This window comes from Cynocephalus volans, chromosome 14 (genome assembly GCF_027409185.1).
Source record: "Cynocephalus volans isolate mCynVol1 chromosome 14, mCynVol1.pri, whole genome shotgun sequence".
NCBI lineage: Eukaryota > Metazoa > Chordata > Mammalia > Dermoptera > Cynocephalidae > Cynocephalus > Cynocephalus volans.
The window spans coordinates 92,880,709-92,898,367 of NC_084473.1; the positions used below are offsets into that span (position 1 = coordinate 92,880,709).

Consider the following 17,659-nt stretch of genomic DNA (forward strand, 5'->3'; position numbering starts at 1 on the left):
CATGGGAACGCTCACTGTTCTAGCCTATGGGATCTGTCACCTGGGGCTCTGCCTCCTGTGACCACACATTTCCATGACACCTCACCTCTTCAGAGGCCCTGTCACCTGGTGGGGGTTGGACAAGTCTGCACCTGCAGAACTCCCCTTCTGAACCTGTCCCCTTCACCAGCTTCGGGAGGCTTGCCCTCTCACATTTGTTGGACCCTGTTATTCTGCTCAGGCTGCCATAACAAAATAAGACAGACTGGGTGGCTTAAACAACAAAACCTCCTTTTTGTAACTGTTCTGAAGGCTGGACATCCAAGATCAAGGTGCCAGCAGGGTTGGTTTCTCCGAAGCCTCTCCTTGGCTTGTAGACGGCTACCTTCTCACTGTGTCTTCACGCATCCTTTCTTCTGTACACACGCATCCTGTTGTCTCTTCCTCTACTTATGACACCAGTCCTATTGGACTAGGGCCCCACCCCTATGACCCCATTTAACCTAATTACCACTTTAAAGGACCTATCTGCAAATACAGTCACAGTGGGGGTCAAGGCTTCAACATATGAATTTGGTTGGGGTGCGGAGGCGGGGAGCATAACAGGTCCATAACAGATCCCTCTATCCCTCTCCCCACCAAACTTCCCCAGAGGACCTGGACTCTTAAACAGAAGTCTTGGCAGTGAAGTTGTCTTCCAGGTGCCTGGCAACTTGCTTTGACCCTGAAATGCAAAATCCATCACTGCCTCTGGGAGGGCTGGCTTGGGTGAGAAGGATCAATACAAGCTGTTCTAGTATTTCTCACTGCTGAAAGAGCAAAACATACATTATATTAATAATGACCGACAACAGATCTGGGTGTTAGTCTCTGATTCCTCCTCGCTAAGGAATTTTCCAGTGAGGTTTAGGTAGTGTGAGCAAGTGACAGCTTCTCTCTACTCTGGCCTGAACTCTCTGCTGGGTGCTGATTTTATGATTTTGAATGTGCCTTACCTTAACACATTTTCCAATGTCCTTAATTGTCCTATTTTTACTAACAATTTCTATGGAAGTGTGGCCCCCAGACCAGCAGCATCTGCACCATCTGGAAATTTGTTAGAAATGCAAATTCCCTGGCCCCACCTCAGATCTTTAGAATGAGGACCTCACTCGGGGTGAGGCCTAGCCACCAGTTTTCACCAACCATTGAGGGGATCTGATGAATGCTCAAGGCTTAGTGACACCTGGAAAGGCTGCATAGCTCCTCCTCACCTGAGCCTGTGCTGGACTCTTCTCGGTGTTCTGCAGGGTTCTCTATGCACCATATCTTTTTAATTCCTTATAGTGAACTTCCTTTTGGAATCTGAGCTAAAACCCAATCCTCTTCTCTCACTGTGTACAATAACCTCAACATGTAATACAGGGGATCATACAGAGTATGGTACTTCATAGATATTTATTGAATACGACGCTTTAGTGCATAAAATCATAAAACACATTTTGATGCAGATGTTCTACATTTAGTTTTATGTAGGTTAAAAAGTAGGCTCTCAGAAAACTGATTTCCTAAGTTGGAGGAAAGTTGTCTAAGGTTCAGTCCCACGTGATAAGAACCCATTACTTCTGGCAGATTCCAGGGTAAGCACTCTCTTATGTTACTCCCAACTCATAACGACGGCTTCCACATAAACTATGTGGTAGAAACACCTGCATCTAGCTTTCTAGACTACTATAGGAGCCTTAAAATTATAAATTAAGACAAGAGAATTGTATTTCAACACCAGGAAGGTTCTCACCTGGACTCTAAGGAGAGAACCTGAATTATGGCAACAGTAGAGTATTCAAGAATGTGACACTTGGACTCTTGCTGCTCAGTGACTACACCATATGTGAACACACCATGAGCACTCCAGGTTACACAGCTACCGCTCCACTTCTCAGTTCCTACCACATGGGCCTTTGGTTCCATTCCTTCTTCTACAGATTACACAATGGCAGAAACCTGTGTCTGAACGTAATGTTGGAATGGGTTTCCCTCAAACTACAAGAAGTCCCCGACAACTTCATTTCCCAGCAGGATGGGCCCTAGCTCGCTCCCATCCAGTGACTCAGAGGTTCCTGACTGAGCACTGTTCCCCACACAGGACCGGGCATTCTAAAACGCCTACCTGCCTCAGGAAAACACCCAGCTGCACAGATCCTATAACATTTGACTTCTTGTGGGATATGTGAAAAAATCCCAGTTGATATCCTTCCTCACAGCTTTGAGGAAATGAAGTGTGGCAGGGAGACTTTCAGTGTTAAAACATGCCACATCAGTCCCTCAGGGAAGAGTGAGTTCTTCTTAGGCTTCAGGATCACCAAATTAGCACCCCCCCCCCCCCCCGTGATTTGCAAATTATGTCCTCTACCTATCTTTGACTCTTTCACATTTGTTTTAATAGAGCCAGGGAAGAAAAACCCATTTTCTAAAATCCAGGTTTCTTGATGAAAATGTGAACGAATGAGATGGATCAGAATCCCACCCCACCTCAGGCTTGCATACCAGCTGACATTCCAGTGGAACTGTGTCTCAGTTATTCTGCAGGCCTTTGACTCAGAAAAATTAGTATTTTAAAAACTCCCTTAAACTAATCAAAATAATATGCACTGAGATATGGATAAAACCACCTTTGGAGATTAGAAAACAAGGTCATAATCCTGGCTCCTCATTAATAAATTCTAGAATGGCCCCAATAGGTTATTTAACTTTTGTGAGCTTGGAAAGATGTAGACAAAAATGCTTATCTGAAAAGACTCTAGGTGGAGATTAATCATGATAATGTACAAAGATACTTCAAAAAGTTGATGGAAAAATAAAATGGGGGGCTGGCCGGTTTTCTCAGGACACAGTGCTGATGACATCAAGAGCAAGGGTTCAGATCCCCGTGGCAGCAAGCTGTCAAAAAAAGAAAAAGATAATGCAAACCTTTCCATAAACTTTTTGAATTACCTTTGTATATAAAGCCACTAGCCACATGTGGCTATCTAGTGCTGAAAATATGGCCAGTGGTAATTCAGATGTGCTGTGTGAAATATACACATTTCAAAATCTTAGTATAAAAAAAGATTGTAAACTATCCCATTTTTAAAAAAAATATTACATCCTGACATAATATTGTGAAATATATTATTAAAAAACTTTAAATTGCACAAATGTATACTATATCTTACATTACAGAACAACAAAAAAGACAGCTTGTGTTGCAGGTTGACTTATTTTTGTCCACATCTTAAAAGCTTCTTGAGATACCCCTGAATCACTGAACAATAATCCCAAGATTGCTGCCTTCATATACTTTTTAGGTTATCTTGAAAGGTTAACTGTTTAAAAATTGTGATCATATGCCTGTGGGCATCAAAGAACTAAAAACAAAAAATAAGAAACTTACAATAACATTTGGCAGCTGGTGTCCATAAACTCCATAGCAAAGCAGTATCTGTTCTTAGTACTTGACCTTTGAACAATGTTATGACTTTAACCTAAAATCCACATCAACACTTCTTTAATAAGCTTTATATATTGGCATGCCATGTTTAAGTTAAGATTGAAAATCTGAGACAGACCTAGGTCTGGGAACATGCAGTCATTTCTCTTTAGCAACCTCAAGGGTTGACTAAACATAGAAAGCTCTCCAGGGCCAGACAGAAGGAACAACTTTGTCTGATCTCAGATCCAGCAGGACTTGCCCATTTCCTGTGGCGGGAAGGTCTGCAGAATTCCTAACTTGGTTGCTGTAGGTTCACGAGGGAGCCAGCCGCATTACTGGGAAGGAGGAACCAAGAGTGGTGATCATTCCATAGAGCGGCCCCGGAAGGAGGGAATGGGCAGGTGAGACACACCAACACATCCTGCAGAAAGTTCCATCCTCTGTCACTGCCAACCACACTTCTGTTGCACCCACAGAAACTCTGCAGACTGGTGCCTTAACACCCGTTTGCTTTAAAGTACATTCACGTCACTAAGGATACCAGAGCCATTCTGTACAAGGATTCAAAAGTGCTCCGAGTGGCTCATGGACTGTTTGCCTCCCTGGTACACACCTAGCCCCACCCCCCCCCCCAAGGCAGGTGGATGCTGGAAGGCACCGAAGGGACCTGAGGTCCTCTACATCCCAACAAAGCCCACCTTGAGAGGTGTGGGCCTGGCCAACCACTGAAGTTGCCCATTTCATCCCCTTAGACAATTCTGATTGTCCCCTTCACACTAGAGGCATTCTGTCCCCTGTATTCTCAACCCACTTTTCCTAGCTCTACCTGCATTTTGATGTTTCTCCAAATAAACAGACAAATAGGACCCCAAGTCTCCTCTTCTACAGGCTGAGGGGGCATTACAAAAGCCCTGAGCACAGAAAAGACACAAAACCCTACTGCCACCAGCATCGTTACTAACCCCAAAGCAGGATGCATTGCTCAGTTGAATCACCTGTAGAGGTTTACATTACTTTAACCAATTATTTTTGTTACCCTTTCTTTCAACTAATCTTTATTGGACCTAGCTTTGGGGCCCTTTCCAGCTGGGCCCTTCTTGATGAGGCTGCAGAGGGTACAGACCCCACTGGGAGTGCATCCACATGTGACATGACCACAATGGGGGCATCAACTTTTCTCATTTCACAACTTTATCCACAGTCCAAATTCACACCAGCTTTTCTGGTGGTTACATGCTGTTGTAGCTAAAGAGTGTAAATTTCTTTCATATGCACTTACTAAAGGCTCTGTTTTAACATCTGGAATACACTAAGCACTGTTCCAAGTTACCCCTTTAGTCAACTCTTCTGCATTTCCCCAAAGGGGCACCATATCTTCAGACTGTGCTCAGCACACAGCGGTTGCTCAACTCGTTAGACTGATCAGAATGTCACCAAGTTCCCAGAAGTTTACTAGTGTCCACACTTACTCAATGATGTACCCTGCAAAGGAAGGTCGGAAGGAGGCAGTACTGAGGAAATGTCCTTGATGCCAGTAAGAAACACATGAGGTGCTGACAAGACACAGCCCTTTTGAAATGAGACAGTTGCATGTATTTGCCAGAATGAGAAAAGGACCCCATCTCAGCAAGGCCAGGCCAGTTCTATGTCCGTTCCTGAGAGCACACTTCGCTCGAGGCACGACCTGAGTAGCCTGATTCCAGCTTTGGACAAGCCTTTCCGTAGGTTGGGGACTCACTCTCATGCAGGCAGGGCACAGTCTGCAGGAACGGCAGCTATGCTTCCAGAATGGTCACCTATTCCATTGGTGGGAGGGGATCACTGGCTTTCTAAGAGCTAAAACTCAAAACACACCTCAATAGGAATCCATTTCTCGGGCAGCTTTTTGGGCTGTTTCCCCCGAATTGTGAAAGGTTAACTTTGCAGCTTTCGTTTGAGGCTGTGAACCAGCTGGCTTTTGGTGAGGTAGTTGGCCTTAAAGCTGGAGGAAGGCACCAGTGACACACATTAAGAACCTAGGGTGCCAATAAAAAGAGATGTACTGATACATGCTATATATGAGTGAACTAAAAAACATTATGCTAAGTGACAGAAGCCAGTCACAAAGGACAAGAGTAGCTTCTCGGGGGAAGAGGAGGATTGGAGGATAACATCAAAGGGGTGTGGGATGTCTTCTTTGAGTAATAAAAATGTTTAAAACTTGTGTTAGTGATGAATGCAGATCTCTAAGGGCCACCAAACTGCGTACTTTGAAAGGGTGAAATGCATGGTATGTATCTCAGTAACGCTGTTAAAAATGAATCAAGGAAGTAAGCAGTATCACTTATTGTGGAAAAGTTGTTTAATACTGGTTTCTAATGGTTGTAGTTATATGTGATTTCTAAACAAATGTAAGGAAGCAGCAGGACTGCTTTGCTCAAGGTTCATACGCATCCCTCCACAGCGCTTCTGGCGGTACCCTACCAGAATTTCACACCTTACACCAAAATAGAAATGATTAAAAAAAAAAAAAATCACTTTGTGCTGCAACATCTAATTTAAATTGTATAGAACCAAGCAAACCAGGATTGGACTCAGGAATCAAGGGTCCTGTGGTGTTACTATAGCAACTCAAGACCCAGCTGGGGACTGGCGAGTACCACAGGCCTGTCATAGGACAAGGTGGCCTCATGCCCAGCATGGTGGAACTCCGCACCCCTCCTGGGGCCTGGCTAGACCAGTCCCTTCCTCACTGGTCCCACATGGCACAGGAGGGCTGGTTTTCCCTTGGATTAACACCAGAGTTTTTATTTCATGCTTACTTAAGCAAACGACCAGAGGATCTGAGTGCCTGCTCTGTACAGCACAATGTTTGGTAGTTTTCTGAGGAGCAGAGCAGAGGTCAAATTTAATAAATGGTTGTTAAATCTGAGAACAATCTCAGCTCATATGCAGGCCCTATACCTGACAGAAAGTAGCGAACAAGATAATACTATGCTAAGCCATCAGGGAATAGAGTTCGATATGCACAGAGAAGTTAGGCAGGGCAGAGCCAAAGATGGGACAGTTTCAGGAAGATTTTGAAACATGGATAAAATATGATTAACCCTAAGATGAAGGCAGAGGTAGGTCAGGTATGAGAACCTAATATGTAAACACATATTTCTTCTCCTATACTACTCCCAACTTTTAATTCCTTAACCATTTTACTCCTTAAAATACACCAACTACTTCTAAGATGAAGCATGGGCATTTTTTTTAAGTGGTAGATGGCTGAAAAAACAGCAGTTTTACACCTTTGAATGTTATGACCAAACATAGCACTGGTGTTGGCTAGAGGGGCTGATTTGATCCTTCCTTCCTCTAAGTGAAATCTCAGCCAATGAAGGAGAAAGTTGGAACAGAAGACGTGCATTACAGTCTCAAGAAAACTCCACCAGACTTTTATTCCTAATAGTCCACCAGCTGCAACAAACACCAAGTAGGAGAAGAAAGAACTTACTCATCTGGTAACCTAGGTATTTACAATTTTATTTTCACCTAGGAGAAATAAACGACATGCATCTAGTACGAAGCAAAAATGAGTTAGTGGACTAACATATTTAACTGATGATGATGGAGCATGGGCAGCCCTGGAAGCTTAGGAAAGGTGGCCTCAGATCTGTCAAATGGGGATCACACTGACTAGACCTATGGGGGATCCATGGGGCACCCCAGCATTTAGGCACAATGACTTTACACTGAAGGAGCTCCAATAACTAGGCTGTCTGTATTTATGTGTCAAAATGAGAAAGTTAGTTGTCCGGGCCGAGCCCGTGGCGCACTTGGTAGAGTGCTGCGCTGGGAGCGCGGCGACGCTCCCGCCGCGGGTTCGGATCCTATATAGGACTGACCACTGCACTCACTGGCTGAGTGCCGGTCACGAAAAAAACGACAAAAAAAAAAAAAAAAAGAAAGTTAGTTGTCCAATCAGGTATGGATATCATGCTACTTTTCTTTTTGATCCAATTTAGACTTGCAAAAATTCAACCTTAATTCTTCCTAAAAGATGAGCTTTACTCCACTTTGGGTTCAGGAACATGGCAACAAAGAGCTCATCACCTACTTCACTTCTAAGACCTTTGGACAAACACTGGCTACTTTCATAACCTATGCCTAGATATCCCTTGGGCAAGGTCCTGTTGTCTAAGACAGCAGGGTGTGGGAGCCCACTCTGGCCTGGGTGGCTCAGGGCAGGAGGTGTGTCTAAAATATGGATACTCACAGGAAGAAAACACTCTGAAGGGTCATAACATATTTGAAACTCATGCCACATAAAACAGGTGTTATTTTTACTTTATTTAAGAAAAAAAGGGGGGGATGGGGGAGAGGATGACAACAGTGATTTTCACACAGTAGACAAGTTAGCACTGGAAAAAAACGGGAGTGGGGGTGGGGGGATGTACTTGCCACCAGTCTGCTTTGCAGCTTTATAATTAGTAAATCTAATGCAGTTTGTCATTTGTATTACTATTTAGCAAATTTATAATTGGCAAAATTAGGGATTATGAACCACTGTTAAGTGTGCTACAACTAAGACAAAAACCTAAATAACCCATAAAAAAAATCACTAAAATAAACCATAAATATGTGATGCACATGAGTTAACAAAACCACTTTGTAAACATTTTCTCCAATATTACGTGCATGAGAAAAAAGTCAAAACACTGCACTCAATACAGAAAAGGGCTACTCTGATTTAAATACAGAAAGGTATTAATCATTAAAGCTTTGACTAAACCTAGAGACATATTTGTGTTGTTGTGTACAGCACTCCTGTAACAGTTCAATGTTCCACATTTAATGGTATCATCATAATACTGTTTTCTTTTGTTAATTTTGCCATATTTGCACTGCTGTGAAATCACTACCCTGTAGAAAGGAAAAAAATCTTTTCTTCCTTAGAAGAACCTAAAATTTCAACAGCTTATGATCTTTTATGGAGAAACCTCACTGGGTACCTGCATCAAGGTGTAGCAACTCAAGTCTGGTTTACAAGGTGTTGAAGCCAAGAAGGAAAGGAGGATAGGACAGTTAAGGAAAGCACACACCAGGGACCCAGCCAGAAGGACAAATGACTGTCCAGCTTCAGTTAAGACCAGCAATGGAGTCATCAAGAGAGGACCCACTTGGTGCCTGGCACAGCATAAGCAGAACAGGCATGATCTGACCTGCGCTCAAGGCCCCATTACCACACCCTCTTAAGGGAAAGCCAATTTTTGTTAAGTTCCTAAATACTCAGCAATTCCAATGAAACAGCATTTGCATTATTTGCTGCTTGACTTACAGACACCGGCTTCCAGTCTGTGCATAATCTAAGACCATGACACCACATCTTCCGTTACTTCTCCCTTATTGGCATTGGACGTTTGGAATTTCTTCAAAGACACCTACCCACTTTTTGCTGCTCTCCAAAGCCAGGGAGGAGCTGCAACGAGCCAAGCTGTTCTTTCTTTATTCTCTTGATGTGTGCACCTGTGTGTTCACTGTGGTGCATTTCATTTTATGAAAAGCCTAAACATGGATAGCAAATGATCAGCAGGAACTTGGTTCTAACTACAGTCCAGTGGTGGGGAAACCCAGCCTATCTCAAATCCTTTTCAGAGGTGCAATCAAGTCTTCAACCTTCTCTAGGGTAACTACAAACTAGCAAAAAAGAACCAGTTCTTTCTGCTTTGGCCATTAGCACTATTCCAAAGTCACACAAAGGGAAAACCCATTTCCATCTCCTTGTCCCTCCAAAAGAAAGTAAGGCTTAGCTGATTTCATCTTTGTGGGAGTATATGACTAGCTGTTCTTCCTGCATTTGTGAGTGTCTGTATTTTTTACTAGATGGGTATAGTTCACAGGAGAGCCTTTAGTGAAAATGCTGAACCAGGAGGAAGAAAATGTTGTGGTCAGAATGGAAGACAAATGGGATGCAGAAGCTGGCAAAGCCTTGGCAAATAGGTACAAATGACCGTTGTATTTGTGAGGGGAAAATAGAGGAAAATTCCACATTTTCATGCTATAATGGGAAATTAACCACAGTGGAAGAAGATTAAGCCTACGAAACACCCAGCTTATGTTTGGTGAACAAAGCCTAAGCAGCTGCTGTGCAACATTCCTGCTGAGAACTCAGCAAGAGGAAAGTAAGACGGCAGAAGCAAGCACACCGCTCCTCACCAAGACATCAATACCCTCAGAGGAACTGATGACCATGAAGCCGTGAACCAAGTTATTACTCAAGACATTTATTACAAATGTCATGAACATATCCATAAAGTAAAACTGTTTTAAAAAAACAGAGAACGAGAGCAAGTGAGAAAATGAGAAAAGCCAAGGCTTCGATATTACACCTAAAACACAGAAAGATGCCATTTTTATGAATAAGCAGAATTAACTACATTCTTAAAAGTTTAGTGCATTGCATTTTTAGAAAAGGGAAATACCCCGACCCCCAAGAAAAGGTTCCTGCAACACTGAACAGTTTGTGTGACTATTCTAATGTGACCACCTGTCTGCTACCAAATCCCAATTAAGAACAATGAGATCTCTAGTGCTGTAGGCTGCAGTTGCCCCATCAACCACTAATGCTGCATCTGGTAAAAATGAAGCGTTCTGCTTTCTAATCTTAGAAAGCAGATTGCATTAGCCATAGAACTATTTCCCATCTTCACGGACAGTTTTCTTGGGCCGGCTGAGGCTTGTGACAAAATAATAGTCAAACTTCAATCTGATAGTTTTGGTATTTAGATTAAATTAAACATTAATGGTTTCCTCCAAAAACATATAAACTAAATCACCTCTCAATGCATTAAAGACAATGAGGTAGGCAAAAACATAAACATGTGGCTTAAGCTCTTTTTTTCTTCTGCAAGTGCAGACTGTGGTAAAACTGTTGTTGCACTTCTAGGTTTAAACAAAAATTAAACCCTTAACTGAGGCAGTGCTAATACTGTCACACAACAAAGTTCTGGCCATTAAACAAAATGCACACATTTTCTTTCCTTTTTTTAGAATCATTTGCACATGGTTTAGGCAAAACCTGGTACACAGAAAAATGACTAGGTTCTTAACCATGATCCACCCCCCCGACCCCCCAAAATCCAAAGAAACAAAACGGGACCCCCTTTAACCCATCCCATCCCACCTCCCTAGCCCCACCCACAAAAAAGTTATCCTAGTAACTGTGTCTTTCACATTTTATAAATATTAACTTCTTAAACCTGCACCTTCTTCTTTGTCCACATATTGTCACATTACAAAAAAAGAAATGTCAATTAAATACATTGTTAATGTTACTATATTAAATCTGCTCTCTGCTTCATCAAACTGCTCCTTATAACACCACTTTTCACCTCCTTGTGCCCACTGCCAATAAAACCAACAGCAGCATGTTCACTGTCGCCACCTTCAGACACCCATAAGATAGTCATTCAGAGACGAGGAATTCTGGAGCTGCAGGAAAAGTGTTTGCTTCCCGGTCAGATGCTCAATCCCAAACACTTATAGCACCTGATGATAGAATCTGAACAGCACCAGCTGCATTGCAGCCTTGATTTATTTTTGAGTAAAGAAAAAAAGAGAACAGGGATAAACTAGTAAAAGAAGAGTAGGAAGGAAGGGAGAGAGAGAACCCAGCACGTGAGGTCTGCACACACAGCTGTCCTGGCTGCACCAGTGCAGCTCCGAGCTCCAGTTGCAAGGAATTCCAAGTTCTCAGGACCTTGAAGACTGTGGAGGCCAGCAATCCTGGATCACACTGCTTCTACCAGCTCAGAAGAGAAGTCCTGCCTAAAGTCATGAAATAAACCTGACTGCTGCCACCAGACCGAACAGAGGCAAAGAACACCTGCAAAAACAAGAGAACAGAATGGTTACTACGGCCACAGGGTAACTTCCATGGGAGCAGGGCTTCCTGTGGTCCCCAGCCAGGAAACTTAAGCCACTACAACACTCTACACTGCCACATGCCAGAAGTTTAGACCCCAAAGAGTCTTTTCAAGAGAACATCTGGGATGATAATTTATTATTTGTAAGAAGTGACAATCTGTAGCTTATTTTATAATAACTAAGGCTTATGAACTGGGTAATTCCTTATACATTGCCATATTGAGAAAACTCAAAGGAAAAAAATATGATGTTTCTGAAATTGGGCTATTTCTTTCCACTTCCACTGTTAACATCTTCTAGAAGATAAACGTATTTGAAAAAATGCAATGAGCAACAGGAAAGACTCTTCAGCAACCTAATTTCTCTCTTTTTAAAAATTAGGTAAAAAATGTCCTAATTTCTTCATATGACTCTAAAGGTACAGTAATATGCTTTATTTTGTGCCTTTTATTAAGAATGTTAAGGGACATGATGTCATACATGATAAAAATATTGAAAAGCCTTAAGTCCAAAGAATGTTATAGCTAAGCCCACATTAAATACATTCAGGAAAAAGCATAAGCCAAAAAGCTGACAAAACCCTGGATTAGGTCTGAGTTGTATAGATTTTCAAGTTAACAGATTTGGGAGATACTATATAGGAAAAAGCTGTAAACCCCATTTGCAAATAAGATGCAGGACTGCAGGAGACAGTGGCCTGGTGGTGATGTGCTGTTTGTGTTTAGTGTGTGGTTGGGCAGCAGCAGGACCGGCTGTCAAAGAGATGTGAGGCTCTCTTCTTTCTCACATCAAATTTGTGAGTTTAATCTGAGAAGTCAGCCTGCAGGCTGGTTGCTAAAATGTTTACTATATCTCGATATGAGACAAGAGGTGGAAATGCCCTTAAGAGGCAAGTTTCTAAGGCCACAGTGCATTGTCTTAGGTGGTCAGACATGCCTTTATCCTACTAGACAGAATGGGGGAAGGCTGGACTTGGCAAAGGTCAGTTCCACCCTCAATGTCCTTCCCACAGCAGGCTGGGATAGGCCAATACCCTGGGTTCTCTATCCCCCAACAAGGCTGGTTTGGGAGGGACTCTCCAAGAGAGAGTAACCTCTAGAACAGATAGGGATGTTGTGGCCAGTTCTGAAAAGGAAAGGTGCTGTGACACCCTAGCGAGGTGCAGAAGTTGTGGTGCTTCTGCACAAAATTATTTTTACCAGTTAGCATTTCTGATGTGCAAACCAGGAAGCTATTTCACAGCTCAAAAAGCAGACTAACAAGTGTTATCTTTCTGACACACATCAAAGGAGAAGAATCTTTACCTTACCCAACTGCATGGGTGGTTCCTTCCACTCATAAAAGAATCCCATCCAACTAAATTGGCAGCTTTAAACTTCCCTATCCCCAAACCAATACAGCCTAGACAGGTCACCTAATAGGGTTTAAAAAATCCATAAAACTGAATATATGATGATTTCTACAGAGACAAATACTTCCATCCCCTCACAATAAAAAACAAACCAAAATGCACTCCAATCCCAACAAACATGTCTAAAAGTGATGTCTAAAAGTTCCTTGATGAATTTATTTCAGAATCTATCCAAACTCCAAGGAAATGTATCACCAAACTACATGGAAAATAAACCACTGCTAAAAGATAGCAGCAACTAAAAAGAAGCCATAAGGTAACCATTACCTTGTCATTGCGTTCACATAAGAATTTTAGTCTTTGAGCCCTTTTGTGCATAAACACACCGTCCAAGTGGCCAGTTTCCACAGATCGGATCTCTATGGCCTTTTCTCCCCAGCCCATTGTCTGATTGGATCGAATATATGCTTTGGGGAGGGGAAAAAAAAAAAAAATGCAAATCATTCAAGACAAGGAAATAGCCTTGAAAAGATGTCCTTATGTCAAACCCACCCACCCACACACCCACAAACACACACCGCTACATAAATGGCTAGCATTTGAGGACTTTTGTTTTTAAGAAACTTTGCCTTTGTAATTGCCTAGTCTATCCTGGGAAGTGGTAATCTGAATCAATGGTTGAATCTATTAATTTCCTTTAGGCCTTACATGCTTATCTTGAAAAATAACCCACTGAGTTTAGTTTATTAGTGCACATGTTTTCATCAATCCAGTCATGAGAGAAGGCACAAAGAAGAAATGATGAATGGATAGATGTGACTTGATTGCAATAAAACAAAAATAATTTTGGGATATGAATGTAAACCTATGAAAATTTCAAACATCAGCCCTTATTCTCAAATGCAAAGCAGAAGACTGTATGAGGCTGTGTGTCTGGCTGTGGCTCTGCCACTACCAAGAGCAAATCGCTTCCCTTTCTGTCTCCCTTTACTTTCCACAAATTGGTCAAAAAAAATACCTGTCCTGTTTTCTCCAGATATCTTAAGTTAAATTAAATGAGAGATTGTTGAGTTTTAACAAATATAAAATAATTACTTGGATTTTGTTCTAAAACAAACCATAACTATTTCCATGGCCTGCAATTGAACTTTCCACTATCTATTGCCAACCACTCTGCTAAATGACCAAAAGATTTAAACCACAGATAAAATTAGTATGATAAATATATGCAGTCTTAGAGAAGGCTCCACTTTCACAAACACTGCCTGAGTTCTACATACCTACAGATGTGGGCATCTCTCCCCACTGCAGAACCACATCCTTGGTGATCCTTCCATATGTGTTCACATAAACCCCCTCATCTTCATAGCACACCAGAAGCTCCATCCCATCCGTGTTGGGGAGGATGATGATCGCATGGGGTTTGATGCTACATTGGATCTAGAAAAGAGGAACAAAGTGCAGAAAAGCAGGTTTGTGGCTTTTTCCAGCCCTGTGAAAGTGCTCAGTAAGACTGTCTTGGTGAATGCACCAGTACCATATCCCTGGTGATAAATACAGCAATTAGGTAATATTTTGGAACACTTGCATGACATACATCTCCAAATCTACCTTTATACTTTACTGACATATTTTCTGAGGCCCCTGAAACATATCTGGACAGTGGGCTCCATTTGAGAATCACTCCCACCCCACGGATGTTCTGGCCTGCCAGCACCTGCCCCAAATCCATCCCATGTTAGTCAAAGCAGGGGCTAAGAGGTTCTCAGAAGGGCTTCACAGAGTGGGGAGAGTGGATTTCCACTGGTCTCAGAGCATGGAGCTATTGAAAATGACACATCATTTAAATACTCACCCCCACACCAAGGGGAAATGAAGAATCCCTGCTTGTGTTAGTTCACTAAGCAGAGTATAGAAAAAAGTCAAAACAAAATGAAGCCAGTCAACCAACCATAGAGTGTGGGTTCTTTCTTACGTGTGTTGGTAGATAAATGTCATATACTGATCCTGAATCCACATCAACAGCATGAAATCCAGCACAGGATCCATAGATCACTTTCAACCTCTGGCCTTCCTCCACAGTGAGATCCACCAGTAATGGCTTATGTACCAATTCTCCAAATGACTACAAAGAAGTAACCAAGAAAGAAGCAGTATGATGAAGCTGAACTTATGTCTAACAGATCAAACAAGAGAAGCTAGACTCAAGGTACTCAGCTATTCAATTACCGAGCCACACTGCCAACAACCAGAAGGCAAAAATATGCTATAAAATTAGTCTTCATTATGCTTTTGACTGTTAATTAGCATCTGGAAGACACTCCTTCCAGGAGTTATCCCAAATCTCCCCTGTCCAGCCTAAGAATTCTGCTCTGTCACTTACTGTCTTATTGTTTGTTTTGATCAGAAAAATATATAAAATAAAATAACTGGACTTTCTATAGTATACTATTCAACTTCTCAAATGTAGACAGCAGAGCAAGAGGAGCTAGGGAGTCACACACTGAGAATTCTACCAGTATTGCCATCCTAGTAACTATTTGAGCTACAAAGACTTTTAAATTAATTTTTGACCAGACAGACAGGTGATGAAAGGTGGTAATATACTGTGATAGCTGTAGCTATATCCAGCTATACCGGACAGCCGCAGGTTTTCATTAATATCAATATCCACAGCTTACAAGACTGGGATGATGATGAAACAGAATACAGTCATCACTTGGTATCCATGAGGGATTGCTTCTAGGACCTCCCAGATACCAAAATACAAGAATGCCCAAATCCTTGATATAGAATGGTATAGCATCCTCCCATATACTTTAAATCATCTCTAGATTACTTATAATGCCTAACACAATGTAAATACCATGTTAACAGTTGTATACTATATTGCTTAGGGAATGACAAGAAAAAAAAGTCTGTATGTGCTTGGTAGAGATGTAATTTTTTTTCAAATACTTTTGATCCATTGTTGGTTGAATAAATCCATGAATATAGAAGGTTGACTGTAGCTTTAAATAAGGTAATATTTATAAATGCAATTAGAATGCTACTTGGGACATAAAAGATATTAAGTCCATATCTCAGAAGTTAATGAAATTTTATAATCAATTATCTTTATTCAATATACTTGGGTTTATTTTTTTTTTTAACAAGTACAGTAAGCTCATTTACCCTGCTTTACTGGGGAATCAAGCAATAAGCAATACAAATGCGTAAATTTTCTGAGTAACTAAAACTTATCCTTTCAGTAAACCATACCCAAACTATTTTTTAAAATTAGCAAACAAGAATTTAAATAAAAAATAAGAATTTTGGATGAAAAATTCTTAATTTTTTGCTCTGCACTAAAATGGCCCCAGGAGCTATGACTAAGGTTTTATCTTTAGTATAAGAAGTGATGCAAAAGTTATTTGTAATATTTGATGCCAGAGTAACGTCAATTAAGAATTTCATAAAGTTGTATTTAGTACACATTCTAGAATAAATTACCAAAAAGACGTATTTAAAATGCCCACAGAAAACTAATTTTCTATGGGTTTCTGCGGGGAGACCTGCTAAAGAACTTTACTTAAATACATTGAAGACCACTAATTTTACTTAAAAAATTGTTTTATTCACAGCTCTTTAGAAACCTAACCACCACTTGAAGTGAGGTAAGTTTATAAGTACAATTACATGTGTATGTGTAGAGTCACAAATGGAAACAATCCTAATTTTAAAACAAAGTGTCCCTTCACTTCCTTTCCTAAAACTGTGTACAGGCAAAATGGCAAAACCATCTGAGTTTATATATTAGTTTGGATGTTATATACAGTTTTTAACTTAAACAAACATGGGATCATATTATACATACTTTTAACTTCCTTTTTCCATTTAATGTGTATCATTAAGAATCTCTGTAATTTAATTTTTTTTTTTTTTTTTTTTATCTCAACCCATGGCCTTGGTGTTATCAGCACCACACTCTCCTGAGTGAGCCACCGGCCGGCGCTGTAATTTAATTTTTAACTAGTACTCTGTTGAATAGATACACCTTAACTGTTATCAAAAACACATCTAAATATTGATACACATCCATGACTTAATGTGAAGGTCTGCTTTTTAAATGGAGAGTGGAAGTGATGTTGTTTTGTCTTTTCCTGTGTTACCATATTGGCACATCAATCAAAATGTCTGCCCAACATTCAGCTCTCTCCCTTTCACACTCCAAGGGCTTAGAAAATAGATAACTAAGCTTATTACATTAGAAATGACCTCTTATGATAAAGTTAGATGTTACACTAGCTCATATTATCATTAGCTTTCATACTATGAATTTGAACTATACAGACTCTTTAAACTTATTCCCTGGCTCTTGGTCACAGTTGCATGGCTGATACTACTTTTAAATGCACTTGATGTTGTTACCTTAAAGGCCATGAATTTGTGATATGGCTTGGGTGCCCACGCATAGACTTCCACAGAACTCTTCAAAGCAATTACCAGAAATTTGATTCTTTCATATTTTACTGGGGAAAAAAAACACAACAACAACAACAATATAAAAAGCAAGAAGCACAGGTCACTACCAACATGAATTTTAAATTGTTTTGGTTGTCTTCTGTAAACTATATAAATATGCCTTCTATTGATTAGTTTAAACCACCAGTGGGAAAAAAAAAATGCAGAAATCAAGCCACACAGTTTCCTTTTCCAATTCTTTAATGTATGTTCCATGCTGTTCCCATCTTTTTTGATGCTGTACTGGGCTCAACTCAAACACTCTGGATACCATCAATGAGTACTGTCATTAATGTTCATAGCCCTCATAGATACCAAGTATTTTCTAATCAAGGACAACGCCAGGCATATCATCCTAAAGTCTCGAGGGCTCAACATTACTTCAAAAGAACAATGACATAACTAATCAGCCAAGAGACTCCTGAAGCATAGAAAAGAGGTCAAGGTCTTCTGTGCAGCTTTCCCCAAGTCCTGCATGGGCC

At 40.9% G+C, this 17,659-nt stretch overlaps 1 protein-coding gene across 24 annotated transcripts in view; it reads right to left on the bottom strand.

Annotated features, from left to right (window-relative positions):
• Positions 1-10,593: 10,593 nt before the first annotated feature.
• The window catches only part of MAP4K4 (mitogen-activated protein kinase kinase kinase kinase 4), a 199,029-nt gene continuing 191,963 nt past the window's right edge, over positions 10,594-17,659 (bottom strand). For 21 of the 24 annotated variants that reach the window (XM_063077962.1, XM_063077968.1, XM_063077961.1 and 18 more), the window contains 5 exons: positions 17,085-17,185; positions 14,650-14,799; positions 13,955-14,114; positions 13,002-13,141; positions 10,594-11,282 (listed from right to left, as the gene is read on the bottom strand). In XM_063077962.1, the coding sequence (XP_062934032.1) occupies positions 11,199-11,282; positions 13,002-13,141; positions 13,955-14,114; positions 14,650-14,799; positions 17,085-17,185 (635 nt within the window). In that variant the 3' untranslated portion in view covers positions 10,594-11,198. Of the gene's footprint in view, positions 11,283-13,001; positions 13,142-13,954; positions 14,115-14,625; positions 14,800-17,084; positions 17,186-17,659 lie in introns of all 24 variants that reach the window. The other 3 variants (XM_063077966.1, XM_063077972.1, XM_063077984.1) reach the window with 1 other exon arrangement.